Genomic DNA, 19,870 nt, shown 5'->3' on the forward strand with positions numbered 1-19,870 from the left:
ATTTTTTTCATTGCTTACTTCCTTTTTTGTATAGTGTCTTATTAAAAAAAAACAACAAACAAACAATTAGACAACACAATTATCGACGCCCATGATGAACAAGTGATTCAAATCATCATTCAGTATTATGGCAGGAAAAAATAATAAAATCAAAAAAAAGTAACCACGGTATCTTTTTATACAGCAATTTTTTTTCCATCTTCAACAATCATAAATCACAAATTGTTTTTTATCATCAAACATCATAATCATATATAATAAAATTAATAATCTCGATAGCTTGTTGCACCATAATGATATTTTACTTGTGTATTGATTATATAATTATGAATTTAATAATAATAATAATTATCAGAATTTCAAATCATGTTCCGTCATTATTTTGTCGACAATCATAATGATGATGATGAAAATCAAATAATAAATTTAATGATCATAATTTCATGGTAATAGTCAAGTATTTGTGTATGTCTCCGGTAATTTAATAATCCCCGATGTTGCCAGTTTTGATGTTTTGTTTTTTCATCATCATCATCATAAATATGCCGTTAATTGTAATCGGATATACCATCATTATGATGATTGGAAAAATGAATATAGAAAAAAAATTTTTTGGTGCGGCCATTTCGGAATTTCAAGATTGAATATATTTTCATACAATTTTCGATAAAGTTATGAATGGAAATTAAATTATCCCTCCACCTGAACAAACTGAATTCATTTTGTATTCACTCTTTTTTTTCGAAACCATCAACATATTTAAGCAAAGAAAAGCCGGCCAAACAACAAAACAGACCCGGTAATCAACACTCGGGATTCACAATTTTTTTTCTTTGAACTAATACGGAAATCGTGATAACATATGTTTTCAATATTAAAAAGAGGCTCAGTTTATGGCTTTCATGATATTATAAAAACTCGGGCGGCACTGTACCGCCTCTTTCTTTTCAATTGGTTTTATTTACCGGTCGCATTTCCGATTCAGAAAACTGACTAAAATAGTGATGTATTTAGATATCAATTAGTTATAAATAAATCTTATTATCAAACAATTGATACTGGATTTTTCTCACCAATTCCATTTTTTGTTTCTCTGTCATTTACAAATGAATCCATAATATTCGGAAATACTTGTTGCATATTGCGAAAAAAAATGACAGAGAAAAGGAATCGATTCGGAAATATGATACGCGTGATCGTATTTTTCATGTGAATTATTTGCAAATGGTGTATAATGAAATGGATGATGAGTGAGGAAGAAAACATCATCATGTCAATCTGTACAATGATTGCTCTATTGATTAACATAAATCAAATAGACCAAAATCGACATGTACATAGACAAATAAATCGAGACAGCTGTAAGAAAGATGATCCATTGAATTATATTTCCTGTTTCATTCATCAATAATGGCTGAAACAAGATTCGATTGATTGAATTGATTAATTTCAAAAACAAAAGTATAGAAAAAAAAACAATACAAAACATTTCTATTTTATTGAATCCATTTTCGGTTGCTAATCATTTGGGGAAAAAAATTTGGCCATCAATTTTCATTGAAAATAACATTATTTTCGTTTCTCTATTTATTCGCACCCATTTTATTGAATTATGGACAAGTACATACAATATGAAAAAAAAATTTCATATCTCTCGTTAGAATAACACGTGTTGACAAGTACACGTGCTCATTTATGTTGACGTATAGTTATGATGATGATGGTCATTGACTATGACCATCATTATAATCATCTTGTCTTTAAGACAGGCAAGCAGGCCATCATTGTCATCATCATCATTTTAATTATGTGTTTATTATCATTTTGTTCCAATAACCAATGTACAACATTTGTTTTTATTCATTCATTCAATCTAAATAAGATAAGTGTCATGGTCTCAACAATCATAATCATCATCATCATCGATGAATGGTCATTCATCGAAGACGTCAAAATTGTCTATTCATATGCAATTTGATTACATTTCAATAATGATGATGATGTCTACTGTAACTATTTTTTCTATGTAAAACCAATTATAATTTCAATAAACAATTATTAGGCCAATTTTTTTTTGTATTTTGTCCATCTGAATATAGGAAATTATTGTCTTGTTTCTATCCATTTATTTAAATTGATATAAAAAAAATTTTTTAATTTATAAAATCGACATTTTTGCACATCCATCCATTTATCAAAAAAAATGGATTGTCGTTTATATATTTTTTTTTCTTTGAGAATTCTCATTCTAAATTCATCTTCATTGACACCTGTTAATTGTTATTGTTTTTGTTGTTTGAAAAAATATATATATTGGAGGTCGTTCAATCGGTTAGTCAATCCTATATATACGTAATACGATGGTGAAATCAACTCAACATTCATACAGAGTGAATACAGAAATTACATTGTCATATATACAATATAACGTGTTTAATCGTTGTCATAAAGAACAAAATAAAACCACGGTAAAACGTGGTAAAAAGATATTTTTTTTGTTTATAATCACCAAAAAAAATTCTATTATGATAAATGTCCATTTGTTTAGTGGATAAAAACAGACATACACGCATATGTATGTTTATTAGTAAATGTATCGTAATCACAAAAAAAAATATAAAAATGGACACGTAAATAGTTTGGCTCTAATGGCCATACATCACATATACATTTTTAAATTTCCTCAATCTTCATTAAATTTCAAGAAGCGACAAAACATCTGTAGTGTTGTTGAAATTTACATATGATACTGATAATCATTTCTAGATTACAATATAATGATAATAAAAATCATCATCAAGTATCTAAGTATTTATAATCGATGGTCAAACATGATATAGATTCGACATTTGTTCAAATAGAACGACAAATCACGTTATACATGATGATCATCGTATGAATATATTTTGGACATATTACATATGGTATGTGGCAATAGTCAAGGCCAAAGTCACCATTTGTTTTTTTGTTTTTTTTTTTGATTTAATTCTAATTCGATTTTAATTTGATCCATTCAATAATAATACAAAAAAGCATCTTTCAATGAAGATGAAATATGATGATTTTTCTGTTGTCTATGCGTGAGATGATGCTTATAAATCCCCCCTAGAGGGAATGATATTTTTTTTTGTGTATGAAATATTTCGTTGCTGTTTATTTTTGCGGACAAGGGCTTAAGAATCCATGATAAGGATTGAATATCTGTTTTTCGTGAGTGGGCTATATAAATACGACGAATCACGAGCAGAATCCTAATCATCTTTACTATCATCTATACTCTGCTAAATCTAAAATTAAAAAAATTTTCCATTTGAAAATTTCTTCATGTTTTTTTCCTATTGATTAATTAATTTAATGATGATGATTAATTTGTGCCATTTGACAATTTTAATCAAATAACATCGATGTCCATATTGATTTACATTAATCCTATTTGATGAGTTTATTTTAGTATTTCATTTCATTCATTAACTTCATCCGTAAATTGAAGAAATAATTGAAAGATTGTTTCATTGATGATTTTTTTTTGTGCACGTTCCACTGATGATGATACATATTTCATATTGATTTTAAATGTATCCAATGTCCGAGATCCTCATTGAATTTTTTTCTTCTTCCATGGACATTCGAATTATATCATAATTCAAATATTTTTCATCATTATATTAAGATTCACCAATATTGAAATGATCAATTTTATTGAATAAATCGGGTCTTATGATGACCTTTAATAATGATTTACTATGTAAATGATCTGATGATTTGATTTGATATCTTATTATTAGAAATAGCAGATTTTCTTGATTATTATGATAGACATTTGAGATTTATCGATAAAGTTCAACATGTAAATGTCTTAGAATTTTTTTTTTTTGTTTTCATTCCAATATTATATAATGAATCAATTTTGAATGACACAAACACACACACACGTATTGCATATAAAACACATATCGATATTATGAATTAAAATTCAAATCATCACCATTAGTGACGATTCATTTTAATATAACAATTTATTATTATGAAGCTTTATAATTTTGTTTCACTTTTATGAGGATCCTATGAAAACAAATATAAATGACAATAATTTTTTTTTTTAATCTAAATGTCAAATTTATAATTTTTTTTAACATTGTATCGAAATCTATGGCCTGGTTTAAATTTTCAGCTGCATTTTCATTCTATCATCCGTGCACATAAAAAATGAATGATTTTCTTTTTAGCACCTGTTGCATGTTGGAACAATTTTCAACCACGCAAATTGGTTCAAAAAAAAATAAAAAAAATTTTTTAAATCATTTTTTTTCAGATGATTAGATTAGATCATCCATACATCATCATTATCACCACCTCTGCTTATACAATCCATGATGATTGTGAAGGAATTTTCAAATTAATAGCAGATGGTGTTTAGTGTTAACTTGTTGTTAAAAAGATATAACGATCATAATGACTAGATTTTTCATTTTTCCATTCGCAAATAAAGTTTATTCGATTTTGGATCATCATCATCATTATGATGACAATGATGATGATGGTCACTGTGTCGTTTATTGTTAACTAGATCATTTCGTTGATGATGATTGTAATTTGATTTGATTTTTTTTTTTTTTAGTTAATTATTATTTATTTCAATTTTTTTCTGTAAAATTAAATTTCCCCATAAGTGATAATCCAATTATTTTTGTGCCTGGATCAATCTATTGATCTGGATCATCTGTTTGATCATGATCATTGTCATTTTGATTGACCGAAAATGAAATTAATATATAACATAATTATATTATTTGATGATTGATTAACACGTTTTTGTTGGCGCTTCTGTGCTGTTTTTTTTCTTGTCTGAATTAAAATGGGGAGAATGTGATAAAAATGACGATAAAATTATTCATTTTCATAGATACGTGAATGTAATTTGTTTGATTGCAATTATATTTAAGGTGAAGAAGGAGAAGGATGGGGATCAACGCTTACGTAAATCTTATGGACTGATATTTTCAAACATTTTTTTTCGTTTTGTTTTTTATTGGGAAAAAATATTGAAATTTTCTTATGAAGATATTTTTCTTTATTTAATAATTTTAAATCTTTGATGATATACATTTTTTTTACCGATGAAAATACGGAAAAATTCCGTTGCATTAAGTAGAAAAAACAACAAACGAAAAGGAAATCGACCTCGTATTTTTTTTTGTTTGAATATTTTTTTTTTTTTTTTGGATATTTTTTTTTCTCTCTCTCTCAATTTAGCATAGCTGTGCACTATGGACAATGTCCACACAGGTAGAATGAGAATGAAAAAAAAAAAATGTTTTCATCCGTTTTGAATACGATGTTGATGACGATGATTTGATCTCGACATATTTTGATGATGTGTTGAGAAATTTTTGTCTTTGTTTTTTTTTTTTTTTTTGCTTTCACTCTATCATTGAATTTTACAAATATTCATATAGTGTTAATATAACAATATAGTAAAAATGTTTCAAGGATAAATATTCTATCCTTTAATAATAATGAAGATGAGAATGAATAATAATAATAATAATCCAGTATAATAGTTGATTGGGTCGTGATCCGAAAAGAAAAAAATTTCCAAAAATAAATTAGAACTGACTGTCTTTGTCAGTGTCTGTGTTGATAATGATCATTATGGTTGAAATTGTTGAAAGCAATGTTGATGTTGGGTTTTCATGTTTCTTTTTCATTGTCATTCCTTTTGCAATATAATATATATATGGCCTTTTGTTATTGAAATTCGTGTGTTACCGAAGATGATTATGATGATGATGATCCAAATTGGCTAAATAATCATTTTATTCAATTTAATTTTTTTTCTGAATAATTTGAAAAAAGGTAATGATTATTATTATTATCACTATATTCATTCAGAATTTATATTTACATTGTCAATTAAAAATCGATTAACATTTACTAGACAAAGCGTAAAAAATTCATTTCAATGACGATTGACGAAATGTTGCCAATTGTTTCTGAATCTTCTTTGATGATGATAATCCAATCAATCATTGATGATGAAAAATTTTTGTTTTTTTCGATTGCTTAATTGATTCGATCGATGAATTAGCGTTTTTTCTCATTTTTTTCTGTATACAGATATGAAATGCCATCTAATGGCAAAAAAAATCAAAAAAAAAATTTATTGATGAAATTTAAAACAAAAAAAAGCACGACAACAACAAAACCTTGATCCACAAATGTTTTTTCTTTTGATCAGCTTTTTTGTCTAATTTCCAAAAAGAAAAATTTCCAATTGACAAAGTTCAGTATTTTGTCAATGTTTGGCTTTGTTATTTATCAGCAGAAAAGAAATGAATTTGTTGAGAATTGTGAAAAGTTTGAAAAACAACATCTGTGATTGTTTTATGTTGTTGTTGATTTTTTGATTATGATGATCGTTGTGGTGATGATTGATTGATATCCTTAATGACGCATTTAGTTTAAGATTGTGAATCTTTGTCATATCAATGAAGAAAATAGCAAATCAAAACATGGCAAAAATGATGGAACTTTTTTTTTATTATGAAAGTTACAATGTGATCACGTGAGAAACGACGTCTGGACTAATTTGTTTGGCAAACTTTTTTTCCTTCAATTCGATATAATTTTTAATTTAATCCATCAATCATAATAGTAAACTTCATGATTCATTAATTTTCTTCAAATTATTATTATATTTTTTTTTATTAAGATCTAGTTTTGAGTCGTCTTTCTTCATTCACAATTGAACAATTAATTTTAAAAAAATGGACCATTACACAACAGCAAAAATTCACAAATTGACCGAAGATTCACAAGACATTGAAGTATGCATGATGAACATATAATTAATATTTGATTTTTGATTTGCACTTTTATCTATAGATTCTATTAATCAAATTTTTTCCATGTTGCAATCCAACTATTTGAAATGAATTTTTTAATTTTTTATCTAGGACATACTTTCTCTAAATCCTCGCGTACAAGAATGTGCAACCGTTATTCCTAGTCATCGTACTAAACGAGAAAAATTGCATTGGAAACGTAATTGTAGTCGTAGTAATTGTGATTGGTCAAAATTGGTCAAAAATTTTGATGATATCAAACCAACTACATTAAGTGAACGTGGTGCACTTCGTGAAGCTGCTCGTTGTCTTAAATGTGCCGATAGTCCGTGTCAAAAGAGTTGTCCAACTCAATTAGATATCAAGGCATTTATCGGCATGATTGCCACTAGGGTAATGAACATTTTGATATATTTTGATCAATCATTACATAGATCAATCATTTATTTTTTTCAGAATTATTACGGAGCAGCTCAATGTATTTTATCGGACAATCCGCTTGGCCTTACATGTGGCATGGTATTTACTGTTATTATTAAGCTAGTTTTCCAATTAAAAAAAATTTTTTGTCCTCCTCGACCCTAGGTATGTCCAACATCAAATCTTTGCGTTGGTGGTTGTAATTTGTATGCCACTGAAGAAGGTCCAATTAATATTTCTGGTCTTCAACATTTCGCTGTGGATGTATTCCGAAAGATGAATGTTCCACAAATTCGTGATCCAAGTTTAAAGACTATCAATCAGATGCCTGATGTATTTCGATCTAAAATTGCCTTAATTGGATGTGGTCCATCTAGCATAAGTTGTGCAACATTTTTAGCTCGTCTTGGATATTCAAATCTGACAATTCTAGAGAAAGAAAAAATTCTTGGTGGTTTAAGTGCCACTGAAATACCACAGTATCGTCTTCCATATCATGCTGTTCAATTTGAAATTGATTTAATGTGTGACTTAGGCGTGAAAATTTTACCAAATCAATCTTTAGGACGCAACTATACATTGGAATCTCTTCGTAAACAGGACAAATATGATTGCATATTTTTGGGTCTTGGTTTGCCTCAACCAAAATTAAGTTCTATATTCAATGGTCTCAGTTCTCGTAATGGATTTTATACATCGAAAGATTTTCTACCAGCCGTTTCACGAGAATCAAAATCATTAGATTCAATGGAAAATCTTCCCAAACTTTATGGACATGTAATTGTATTGGGAGCTGGTGATACGGCATTCGATTGTGCAACGGCAGCTATTCGTTGTGGAGCCAAACGAGTATCGCTCGTATTTCGTCGAGGATTTAATAATATTCGTGCTGTACCCGAAGAAGTTAATCTGGCTATTGAAGAAAAATGTGAACTAATGCCATTCATGTCTCCATATCATATCAAAATGGAATCAGGTCGCATTGTATCAATGGAATTTTATCGAACAGAAATCGATGAGGATGGCAATTTTATTGAGGATCGGGAACAATCAATAAAAATCAAATGTCAATTTGTAATATCAGCTTTTGGTTCAGCATTAACCGATCCGGATGTGATCGAAGCATTATATCCATTAAAAATAAATGAAAAAACTGGATTACCGTTAGTCGATGTTGATGCAATGTCCACAAGCATTGAATGGGTATTTTGTGGTGGAGATTTGGCCGGAGTTTCCGAAACAACCGTAGAAGCCGTTAATGATGGTAAAACGGCTGCATGGTCTATTCATCGTTATCTTCAAAGTAAGCATAACAATGATGTTGGCCCTATAGCAAGATTACCACGAATGTATACACCGATCGATTTGGTTGACATTAGCATCGATATTTGTGGGGTACATTTCCCGAATCCATTTGGTTTGGCAAGTGCCCCACCGACCACCTCTGGTGCAATGATTCGTCGTGCATTTCAAGCAGGCTGGGGATTCGCTTTAACAAAAACATTTGGTCTGGATAAAGATTTGGTTACAAATGTATCCCCCCGAATTATTCGTGGTTCAACATCTAATCATCTTTATGGGCCACATTTAAGCTCATTTTTAAACATTGAATTAATAAGCGAAAAAACGGCCGCTTACTGGTGTAAATGTATTTCTGAATTGAAAAAAGATTTTCCAGAAAAAATTATAATCGCTAGTATAATGGCTAAATATAATCAAGATGATTGGGTTGAATTGACGCGAATGGCAACAGAATCGGGTGCTGATGCATTAGAATTAAATCTAAGCTGTCCACATGGTATGGGTGAAAGAGGAATGGGATTAGCTTGTGGACAAAATCCTCAAATGGTCGAAGATATTTGCAAATGGGTCAAGTCGATATCAACCGTACCCGTGTTTGCTAAATTAACTCCGAATGTTACCGAAATTGTTGATATCGCCCGTGCAGCTCAACGTGGAAGAGCTGATGGTGTTACCGTAATAAATACGGTATCAAGTTTAATGTGGCTACAAAGCGATGGAAATCCATGGCCCAAAGTAGGAAACGAAGCTCGTACCACATATGGTGGAATGTCCGGAAATGCTGTTAGACCAATGGCATTGCGTGCCGTGTCGGCTATCGCCCGTGCTGTGCCTGACTTGACAATTCTAGCCACTGGTGGTATCGATTCGGCAGAATCGGGATTACAATTTATTTATGCTGGTGCAAGTGCACTTCAAATTTGCAGTGCTGTTCAAAATCAAGATTTCACCGTCATACAGGATTTTATAACTGGATTGAAAACCTTACTTTATTTAAAAAGTTTAAATAATGAAGAATATGATAAAAAATGGAATTTCCAATCACCACCGACACCGATTCATCAAAAAGGGAAACCGATTCCTGGTAAGCCTTTTATTGAATCAACATTGAATGCAAATAAAGAAAATACAATCTGTTTAATCAAATTAAAAGTATGTCACAGTTGAGAATGAGAAATTCAACAAAGTTTATTCACGAATCCATTTTATTCATTCGACAGGATTTGATCGGTTATTCACTGCCAAAAATGGGAACTTTTAATCAATTGAATAATAACGAACAAAAAGTGGCATTAATCAATCAGGTTGGTTTTTTTGCCTAAAATTTCATTATACTAAAAATATTTTTTTTTTCTTTCTATCGTTACAATTTTTTTAGGACATGTGCATCAATTGTGGGAAATGTTATATGACATGTAATGATTCTGGCTATCAGGCTATCAAATTCGATGCAAATACACATTTGCCAGAAGTAACGGATGATTGTACTGGTTGCAGTTTATGTTATTCTGTTTGTCCAATTATTGATTGCATTGAAATGGTACCAAAATTAGGACCGCATAAAGTGAAACGTGGTATACCGCCAATAATCAATTCGTTTTAAACATATGGAATGTCAGACATTTTTCTCAGTAAAAAATCATTAAGAAATATAATGTTTTGAATTGATATTTTGAAACTTTGTTTTTCGTCAAATTTTATGAATGACTAATATAATATCGCAATAAATTTATTGTTCAATGATTATTGATCGCAAATGAATGTACCTATTAATAATTTGAAGAATGGCGCTATCAAAATTGCGGTTTGATAATAATTTCACAAAACAGTCTATTGCGCCATCTAGAATTAGTTCACGCAATTAGTAAATTTTGAATTAACATTTGAACCAGATTTTCAAAATTCGTTTGGAAATTGGTCAAAAAGATTAATTGACCAATTGCGTCGTCCGGGAATCGAACCCGGGCCGCCCGCGAACTTCCGTATCCGCCGGAAATGATCCTTGAATTGTTGGCAGGCGAGCATTCTACCACTGAACCAACGACGCTGTATTATTCAGAATTTATAAATTCAAATTTCGGAAGAACAATCTGAAACAATCTGAAACAATCTGAGCCATTTTTGGTCATTAGATAATAACAACCGCTTTAGATGACATTTTCTTTGAATCAACTCTCTGAATATTGCATTGAAAAAATCTCAAGCAATCTCAAAAATCTCAAACATGATGATGAAAATGAAAACAGGTTTTTTTAGAAAAGAGTAAATCATCATAGACATAATAACCATCAATGCAGCCAAACCACGCAGACTGTCAATGTTCATTGAAAATATCCGGTTTTTCTCAACACATTTTGAATATGAATGTTCTGCGTATATTCTGAACAATAAAAAAAAGATAATACCTTTTTATCGATCGAGTGGCATGATCGATTCGTTTGAAAAGTTTAAAGTATAATAAAAGCTTGTTTTGGACAAAAATTTAATGGCCAATTGCGTCGTCCGGGAATCGAACCCGGGCCGCCCGCGTACTTCCGGATCCGGCGGAAATGAACCACAACTGTTGGCAGGCGAGCATTCTACCACTGAACCAACGACGCACGTAATCGAACATTTTTAATCGACTCTAAACCGTCTTGAACCATTGAATAATAGTATTTGTTTCGGGTACCATTTTGTTCATTATGATTTTGTGTTAGATCATTTTAAGATGATCTTTGTCTGACTAAGACTTCTTTTTTCCCGATGACTATGGACAGAAAAAACAAGTTTTAAGAGAGTCAACAACGACTCCATCTCGTTTATCCATGCGTTTACTGTATGAAATATGGTACTAAAATCATGGTTCATAAAATCTTTGAAGCAATCAGAATTGACATTTTTTAATGAATTTTCAATTATTGATTCTTTTTTTTTATTTTTCTTGCAAAACTGATTGTCTTTTCACTATCATTGATGTGGGAAATCCCAACAGATGGTCTAAATATAGTTATTTAGTAGTAGTTATTGTTAGAACTAAAATAAACTCTCAAAGTACATGATAATGATTTTTCCAATGAATTGAAATCATGTGCATTCATTTTGTTGATCATTGAAATTCTAGCTAAATTGTAAACGAAAACAACATATTTTTTCATCATAGAAAATTGATTCGAATGTATGACAGGAACAATTTTCATGTTTATGTTCAACTGAATAATTATTGAAAATTTAAAAATGGAAACATCAAAATTTTCTCAATTATTCCATTATTGGTCTCGATTTTCAGTATGGTCAAATTTTTCCAAACAAATCAAACATCAAAATCTCAAAAATTTTGAAAATCTTCAATCACAAACTATAAGACGAAAATGTTGGCATTTATGGATTTCATTCATTCCATCCATACTAGTGACTGGATGTTTTGTAATTTTTCTTCTACATAATGATTATTTAAATTATTATCCATTCTGTTTGATGGTGGATTTTTTACCCACCGATGTTCACAAGAATTTCAGTCAGGCATTAATAATTTTGGGTACCATTCATATGATGATCATCATTTTAACATTTAATTATCATCAAAAAGATTATGAATTTTTAACAATATTTTTGATTCAAGATCAAAACAAACAATTTGAGAATGGTGTTGACCATGCTGATAATCGTAATTTCATGCATTTCGAAAAATTCGGTCTAAATCATTGGCAATATCAAAAATTCAAAAGATTTCGATCATTATGTTATCAAGCAGTCAGTACGATGATACAATCATTAACTTTTTTTGTTGTCATTATGATTATCTATGACATTTTTGATAAAAATTTATTTGAACGTAGTATATTTTGGGTAATTTTCTGGTTTTTCACTGTTATTCTCTGGTTGGCATACGTTTATCCATGTAAGTTGATTACAATTGTTTGATTTTATTTTGATTATTACAATATTTATCATTGTTTTAGCTGTTTTTGCAACACCAATTCTTGTCATCATTATTGTTCATTATATTCTTCTAAAATATTATCAAATAGTTCAAGATTTAGAGCAAACAATCAACACATTAAGGAATAATATTCGAGGATTATTTAAACTTCAATACTATGTCAGATTATTAAGAATTAATAGACAATATTCATTATTAAATGCTGAAATTCGTCGTTATAATCAACAGATGCGATCCGTTATCAGTGTATTAATTTCTGGTTATTGTATATTCATTTCATATAGTATCTATGTTTTACTTTTTACACAATTACCATTAGTATTTATTATTCCGTTTATTTTATGCACGATGTTCATTACACTTTATTTAACTACATTAATCTGGTGGTGTTCAAAACTATCAAATATGAATAAACAGATTGGTCGTATGAACAATCGTTTTCTTTCAACAAATTTTATGACTGGAAAATATTCCGCTAAATTGATCAAGGTTTGTTTCGTTTTCACAATATACTTTCGAATAATTCTTTTTTTTTTATTAGTTGGAAATGATAAGCCAGAATTTAATTGGTAAAAATTCAGGATTTAATTTATTGAATGATTCTTCGATAACTTGGAGCACATATGGTTGGGTAAGAATCGTGGATAAATAATATGATTTTATTTTTTTTTTTTTTTTGATTAATCAGTTTTTTTTGTTGATGATCGAATAATCAGGTTATCTATAGCATAACTACATATTTTTTTTCTCATTTTTTCTCATTGATGAATCAACTGATTATTGGTCGTCCTATGTTTTATAATGATGATCATGTGCTACTTCACCAAAAAATTCATAAAGCCATTGCAATATGACTGAATTTTGTTCAGAACCACGATTCGTTCCGACCAGAAAATCTGCATGATTCCATAGCTGATAAGGGATAACATAATCTTTCAACGGTCGAACTATATATAGTATATAGAATTGTTTTTGTTAATGAAAATTAATAAATAGTATATTATAATATTAAACTGACCACTCAATTGACTTCTTAAAATATCAACATCATCCGGATCGGCTAGCCAATCATTTATACCGGAAATAAGCATAATATTTTCCGAATCAATTTTAGATAAATTATAGATTGGTGGAATATCTGTTCCGTATCGTGAGAGATTCTCTTCGACACCATAATCATAGTAACTGAAAGTATTGTAAACAACTCGTTGTGCCCAATGTGCAAATGCAGCCATCGATGTTTCATCGGGAAAATGTCCTGCTGAGAATGGTATAATATGCTAAAAAAAAAATATATTCAATTAGAATTTCAATATCAAGAAAGTGTTGAAAATTACCGGTGCTAGATTAGGATAATCAAATCCATTGATGATGAACACAATTAATGCACATAATGGTTTGAACAATGAATTTCCACAGATAAATGTTGCAAATAATTGATCGACTAGAGCCCAAATTTGGCTTGGTAGACCAAAAAATGGTAAACTAGCTTTCCTAATATAAAAAGATTTCAAACCAATTAATTAAAAAGAATTCGATATAAAGAAATAATGGAAACCCACTCAAAAAATTTGATAAGTGCCGGTGTATAAGCTCCCAACAATAAAACTGGTGATCGTATATGATAAACATGAGTAACCGGTGCCATCAGAATAATAGGTTTTAAATATTTAGAATATTCAGGTTTTTCCGTTAATAGTTGCAAAATTGATGTTGTACCCATTGAATGTCCTATATAAGTCAAATGTGCTAATAATACAAGCATTTTGGTTGATTATGAAATATTTTCCGTTCATTTACTTACATTTTCCAGTGTAATTGAGTACATAATTTATTTGTGTTGGTGTATCATAATGAGAAAAATGATCAATATTAAATGACCAATATTCACGATCTAATAATTGAAATCAAATAAAAACATATTGATTGGCATTTTTCAGGTTTTTTTTTCTTACCAATTTTTTGATTCAATACAATATGACCATCTGAATATCGATTGCCACGAAAATTGCCTAACATTCAATTAAAACATAAAACATAAAATTAACACTAACATAAAATCACCAACCTAGCCAAACATCATATCCACAGGATGCTAAAATATAAGCTATGCTTGTTCCGGCAGAATTTCTATCCAATCCGGTACAATTCAATGAACGTAATGTTTTTAGATCCAAAAATTGTCCACCTTCGATCAATGCTTCATGATCAGAGAAAATAAAATAATCACCATTACCACAGAGACCGTGTTGTATCAATATCGGTTGTAATGGACGTTTATGTTTCATGTATGGATTGATCAGACGAAACATTGTCAATATATAACCATCTTCGGTAATCATTCGATGAGTTTCCGATTGAAATCCACGAGATTCAATTAATTCACTTGTATTACGAAAAATATCCGGATTATCACTATAAAGTTCAAATGTTGAACCACCATTGATTAATGTTGGAAGGCCAAAAATGACCAATACCACTAAAATGACAACGTTGTTCGTCATAGTATAGATGCAACTAAAATAACAAAAAATTTGATTGAATAAAATTTTTATCATTTATTTCAAACTTTTTCGATAAAATGAAATTTTTTTTTTTTGAATTTTAAAGCGGTTCTGATTAATTCATGACCAGCATTCATACAGTTTATTTATTTATAATATACTATTGAAATGATTCTCGCCTGCATGTCAAATTCCGATTATCGTCATTGTTGGTCATTAAATATTTTGCCCATACTTTATGACATTGATCTTGTTTCCAATTTGTTTCGAATTTCCAAACACCGTCTATGAATTGTGAATAAGGCATGTGCAATGAATTGGTTTCATTCCATGTCCATGGTAACCATTTTTTAATATTTGGACGACCATGATGAACAAAATGGCCAATAGTTTTCATGAATTTTTTCGAGATTTTTTGATCATTTTCATCAAATTCATTGGATGCCATGAACGGAATGCCAAACATCATAAGAACATCAGTTCCATGACAGGCACCCATCCATTCCAAACATGGTGCAAAACGATTTGGACGAGATTTTTGTGACCAGACATATTGATATAATTGAGCAGGATTTTGTCGTTTTTCGATTAGTTTTTCGGCAAACAATGTCATCGGACAGGAAACATAGAAATCTCCAATAGATTGGCCGATTGTTTTGAAATTCCTTAGCACATTGGAATCAGATAGATAACATTTGGCAATATCATCTCCGTTCACTTTGTTATGATTACAACCACGAGGTGGCACTAGCTTTGTAGTTAATTGTACCATTTGTTCAATAGCTTCATTCCATGATAATTGTTGATCAGAAATAAATTGCTGAAATAGTTTATCATTCATCATCGGTAAAACTTGACTTCCTTCATCATCAGTCGAGCCAATCATGATTACCATTTTTGATGTATCAATCTGATCGATTGCTTCGGATAGTGTATCGAATGGAAAAAGGTCATCTGTTTGGTCCATGACAATTTCTGGTCCAGTGGATACTGGACCAAATGGATTGATTAGTTGTAAAATTTTATCAATTGAAGCTTGCTTCAAGCATTTCAAAGTTTTCTCTGTCCATTCATGACCACAAGAAATCGTCGAAGCCATTTGAGCCCACATTTGAGCTACATTCATATTACAAGCAGAACGAGCCGATATCAATTGTGTATATACTGATCCTGACATCATGATAGCTTGTTGAAACAATCTTCGACTTTTAGGCGACATAAGATGAAGTCCAACTGAAGTAGCACCTGAATCGAATCCTGCAATGGTAACGTGTTTTGAATCACCTTGAAAATATTCAATATGTTCTTGTATCCATTCCAGGGCTAATAATTGATCCCAAATACCAGCATTGGTTTGTGTCTTTAATGTTTGATTCTGATGACCAATATACATGAAACCGAATGCATCTAATCGATAATTAACAGTAACAACAACAATATCTTCACGTGCTGCAAGTTGCTGCCCTTGATACAATAAACGAGCTGTTGTATCAGATATGAATGATCCACCATGGAACCAAACAAGCACTGGTTTTAATGTAAATGATGATTCGTTCGTGACATTACGAACCCAAACATTTAATTGAAGACAATTTTCGCTCATACGTGCCATTTGTTTTTGTTCTGCTGTCATTTCCGATTTAAACATTTCAATAAAACCCGATTGCTGTGGACAAAATCTTGCTGGTCTTGTTGCATCGATTTTCACTTTTGTTGTATCCAATTTCCATGCTGGTGTTGGTCGTTGAAATCGTTTTGCATGTCCATATGTGATACCAGTGAATTGATCAACCAAAACAGTGTTTGAACCAATTTGAACAGGATTTTGTTTGCCTACAATAATGTTCGTTGGTGTTCGAATCTCCGGATATACGTTTGATTCCGCCAAACATGATGAACAGGTAACTAGAATGATTAAAAAAATCCTCGAAAACATAATGATGATGATGGTGATGAAACTGAAAATTTAGAAATGAAAATAAAAAATCAATTTGTAAACAAATTCACATCATCCAGAAATTCACCTTTTACGTATGAGGGTAAAAATGGAATTGATTATAATTGCAAAATTTTTATTATTTTTCATTTCAAAGTATATAGAGACGAAGAAACAAATCAAGCATTCAATAAAGCAAAAAAATATTCCAATTCTGGTGACAAAAACAGCATTAATTGTGTGAGGCCGCCATTACTGCTGCTGCTGCTGCTGTTGCTGTTGCTGGTACCAGCATAAACAGCAGTTGATAATCCAGCCATATTATTAGAATCATTCACATTGGTTAATTGTTGATGATCATCGACAAACAATTCCAACATGGCCATAAATAATTGTTGTAAACGAAACATTGGTCGATGACATACATGACATGCAACATTATCATTGTTCATCATTTTTACTGATTGATTATTCGAATGTTTCAATAGAAGAATTGTTGATACTAATGCCAATTCAATATCGTTCACATGAAAACGATCAGCAATGGCGCCAATATTATCCAATGCTTCAGTCAATAAGACTGACTTTTTGTTCGATATTTGATTTGGATCATTATCCATATTGGTAACAACTTGTTTGATAGATATCCACCAAGGATGTGAATTAGTTTTAAGATCTTGATGGTTAAATGGGCCAAATTTAAGCCAACAAATATGCAATAACAAAATCTGATTGATATGTATTATCGATTCATCGTTTATGGATTTGATTAATGAAATCACGGCATGATCATTAATTTGATCACTACGATATAAGCATAGAAAATCATTTAAAAATGACCAGAATTTCTTGATGAATAATTCAATTCTTAATTCATTCGGTCCAAAACAAGACCAATAAATCATACTAATATGATCGATGAAAAATGTCCAATTATGAAATAATTCTTCCAAAGGGCAACGGTATTTTGAAATACGATTTGAATCAAGACTGGCTAATGCTTCGGACAATTTTCGATCCATATCAATAGGGTTTTGAACCAGTGAAAAATTTGTGTATCGATTTGATTGAAATTTATCATTATCCATAGAAGCGTCAACAACAGCCTGACCATTTAATTGTTTGTTTTCTTCTGTCTGAAATGTCTGGAAATTATTTCTCAGCATTCAATATAAAAATTTGTGAAACTTACCTTGTTAGCTAACAATCGATATTTGACAGCATTTTTTTGCTGTCCAAAATTCTTTTTATTCAAACGAATGGATGATTTTGAAATTTTGTTCGGACCATTTTTGTTGTTCACCGTTGTTGATTGAAATTTTTTCTGTGATAAATTCACATTTTTACAACTTTGTGGTGCTTGTATCAACAATCTTTTAGCAGATGATTGTTGAAGCTGTTGATTTTCATTTCGATTAGATTGTGGAACAATAATCATCGGATTGTGAGAGTCATATGCATTTGATTGCTGAGAACCAGATTTTTGGGAAATAAATGGAAACATCGATAAGGAATTTGGTGAAAGAAAAATTAATTTTTTAATTGTTTTAATATTGTTATTATTGATTCTATGCTTCATTGTTTGTTGTTGCTCTTCGGATGGTTGTTGTTTTACATTATCTGTATCGACATTATCATCATTCATTGCATGATAAATTCTATATGATTGCTGGCCATTCATCAATTGTTTTCCTGCATATCCACCGGTTATGGTTTCAATTCGTTTACATCGTGATTCGGATATTCCTTTTGTTTCTAATGAATTATTTTTGAGTTTTCGATTAAATGCTAATTGATTTAATCTATTAAATCGACAATAATCACAATGCAATGGTGATTGATCAAAAGGTTTTGAATCATTACAAACACATTTGAATTTAGAATGAATTGATAATTCAATAGATTCATTATAAAATTTCTGTCATATTGAATTGAAGAAAATAAATTGATTTCATGTTTAAAACAAAAGACAACTGGAATAAAAAAAAAAAATTTTTCTTTTCCTCATACCTGACATTGAAGACAAACGATTCTTTTGTCACCATCAACATCAACATTATCATCGATTACAACTTGTTGGTGATTCTCATTATGAAGAATTTTTATGGACTGTTTGCATATTACACACAATGACAAACGTGTTTGTGATTCTTTTTTTACTACTATACTATGTTGTTGTTGATTATCATTTACATGAGAAACTTTAATATGATCCATGGTTTTTAATGTTGTTGATAAATCATACAGAAGAAAAGAAAAAAAAGAAAAAGAAAAAATTATCTGACATTGTCATTTATAAATGTGTGAAATGATGATGCATTGAATTTTTTTCTTTTCAACGATGATAAATAGATAAATAATAATAATGAATCAACATTGAAAAATTTTACAACAACAACAACAACAACAGTTTAAACAAACAAAATATATTCATAAAAAAAATGTTTGACGGTGAGTATTTATTTTATTTTTTTTTCTAGCCATTTTGGTTTTCCCATCAACATTATCATCATCATCATCATCATCATCATTTATCGTATCTGACATCGTCATTTTAATTGATGCCATACAAAAAAAAACAAACAAACAAACACACAAAACATTTATAGTTTTGCCCATTCATTGCAACCACCTAATCATCATAAGGATTTGTATTTCCTTAAATTTCTATAAGTAGAACATTTGTGGATTGTGATAAATGTGTTTTGGTTTGGTGGTAAAAACACACTTTCAATTTTTTTTTCTTGAAGATAATCTTCTTTTTTTTCTTCCTTACTTGATTTTGATTCTATAAATAGTTTATTCATTGATTAATCTATATAACTAAACCATGCAGTGGTCAGTAGTCAGTAGTAGTACGTGAAAAATCAATGTGATTCCAATTTTTATCTTTAGTAAATAAACAAAAATATTTAGATGAAAAATACGGAAAACTAGCAGA

The 19,870-nt window shown here is 30.1% G+C and overlaps 5 protein-coding genes, 1 long non-coding RNA gene and 2 other non-coding genes across 9 annotated transcripts; 2 read left to right on the forward strand and 6 right to left on the reverse strand.

The window, feature by feature from the left end:
• Positions 1-5,187: 5,187 nt before the first annotated feature.
• On the reverse strand, positions 5,188-6,330 carry LOC124494594 (uncharacterized). The gene is made up of 3 exons (XR_006959228.2): positions 6,207-6,330; positions 5,906-6,131; positions 5,188-5,837 (listed from the first exon to the last, which is right to left on the reverse strand). It is a non-coding gene; the product is annotated as an uncharacterized LOC124494594 (long non-coding RNA).
• A 182-nt stretch (positions 6,331-6,512) lies between these two features.
• On the forward strand, positions 6,513-10,317 carry su(r) (dihydropyrimidine dehydrogenase su(r)). Its single transcript, XM_047057791.2, has 7 exons — positions 6,513-6,654; positions 6,713-6,827; positions 6,957-7,238; positions 7,302-7,364; positions 7,431-9,719; positions 9,788-9,871; positions 9,946-10,317. Exons 2-7 carry the CDS (start codon positions 6,768-6,770, stop codon positions 10,168-10,170), a joined length of 3,003 nt encoding a protein of 1,000 aa, XP_046913747.2. The 5' UTR covers positions 6,513-6,654; positions 6,713-6,767; the 3' UTR covers positions 10,171-10,317.
• A 190-nt stretch (positions 10,318-10,507) lies between these two features.
• On the reverse strand, positions 10,508-10,614 carry TRNAG-GCC (transfer RNA glycine (anticodon GCC)). The gene is made up of 2 exons: positions 10,579-10,614; positions 10,508-10,542 (listed from the first exon to the last, which is right to left on the reverse strand). It is a non-coding gene; the product is annotated as a tRNA-Gly (tRNA).
• Positions 10,615-11,061: 447 nt separating this feature from the next.
• TRNAG-GCC (transfer RNA glycine (anticodon GCC)) lies at positions 11,062-11,167 on the reverse strand. Its single transcript has 2 exons — positions 11,132-11,167; positions 11,062-11,096 (listed from the first exon to the last, which is right to left on the reverse strand). It is a non-coding gene; the product is annotated as a tRNA-Gly (tRNA).
• A 1,688-nt stretch (positions 11,168-12,855) lies between these two features.
• LOC142597362 (uncharacterized) lies at positions 12,856-13,141 on the forward strand. Its single transcript, XM_075729026.1, has 2 exons — positions 12,856-12,978; positions 13,031-13,141. The coding sequence occupies exons 1-2, from the start codon at positions 12,895-12,897 to the stop codon at positions 13,139-13,141; spliced, it is 195 nt and encodes a 64-aa protein (XP_075585141.1). The 5' UTR covers positions 12,856-12,894.
• On the reverse strand, positions 13,128-15,047 carry LOC124494463 (lysosomal acid lipase/cholesteryl ester hydrolase). The gene is made up of 7 exons (XM_047057634.2): positions 14,558-15,047; positions 14,445-14,501; positions 14,294-14,383; positions 14,052-14,238; positions 13,827-13,983; positions 13,508-13,769; positions 13,128-13,436 (listed from the first exon to the last, which is right to left on the reverse strand). Exons 1-7 carry the CDS (start codon positions 15,045-15,047, stop codon positions 13,279-13,281), a joined length of 1,401 nt encoding a protein of 466 aa, XP_046913590.2. The 3' UTR covers positions 13,128-13,278.
• On the reverse strand, positions 15,023-17,612 carry LOC124494462 (acetylcholinesterase-1-like). Its single transcript, XM_047057633.2, has 2 exons — positions 17,018-17,612; positions 15,023-16,951 (listed from the first exon to the last, which is right to left on the reverse strand). Exons 1-2 carry the CDS (start codon positions 17,077-17,079, stop codon positions 15,154-15,156), a joined length of 1,860 nt encoding a protein of 619 aa, XP_046913589.2. The 5' UTR covers positions 17,080-17,612; the 3' UTR covers positions 15,023-15,153.
• Positions 17,045-19,241, reverse strand: LOC124494461 (uncharacterized). 2 transcript variants are annotated; one of them, XM_047057631.2, is made up of 3 exons: positions 18,940-19,241; positions 18,122-18,847; positions 17,045-18,074 (listed from the first exon to the last, which is right to left on the reverse strand). In XM_047057631.2, exons 1-3 carry the CDS (start codon positions 19,144-19,146, stop codon positions 17,109-17,111), a joined length of 1,899 nt encoding a protein of 632 aa, XP_046913587.2. In that variant the 5' UTR covers positions 19,147-19,241; the 3' UTR covers positions 17,045-17,108. The 2 variants fall into 2 exon arrangements, with proteins under 2 accessions (XP_046913587.2, XP_046913588.2); XM_047057632.2 differs by having other exon boundaries at positions 17,045-18,065; positions 18,940-19,239.
• Between the last annotated feature and the right edge of the window lie 629 nt (positions 19,242-19,870).

This window comes from Dermatophagoides farinae, chromosome 3 (assembly GCF_024713945.1).
Source record: "Dermatophagoides farinae isolate YC_2012a chromosome 3, ASM2471394v1, whole genome shotgun sequence".
NCBI lineage: Eukaryota > Metazoa > Arthropoda > Arachnida > Sarcoptiformes > Pyroglyphidae > Dermatophagoides > Dermatophagoides farinae.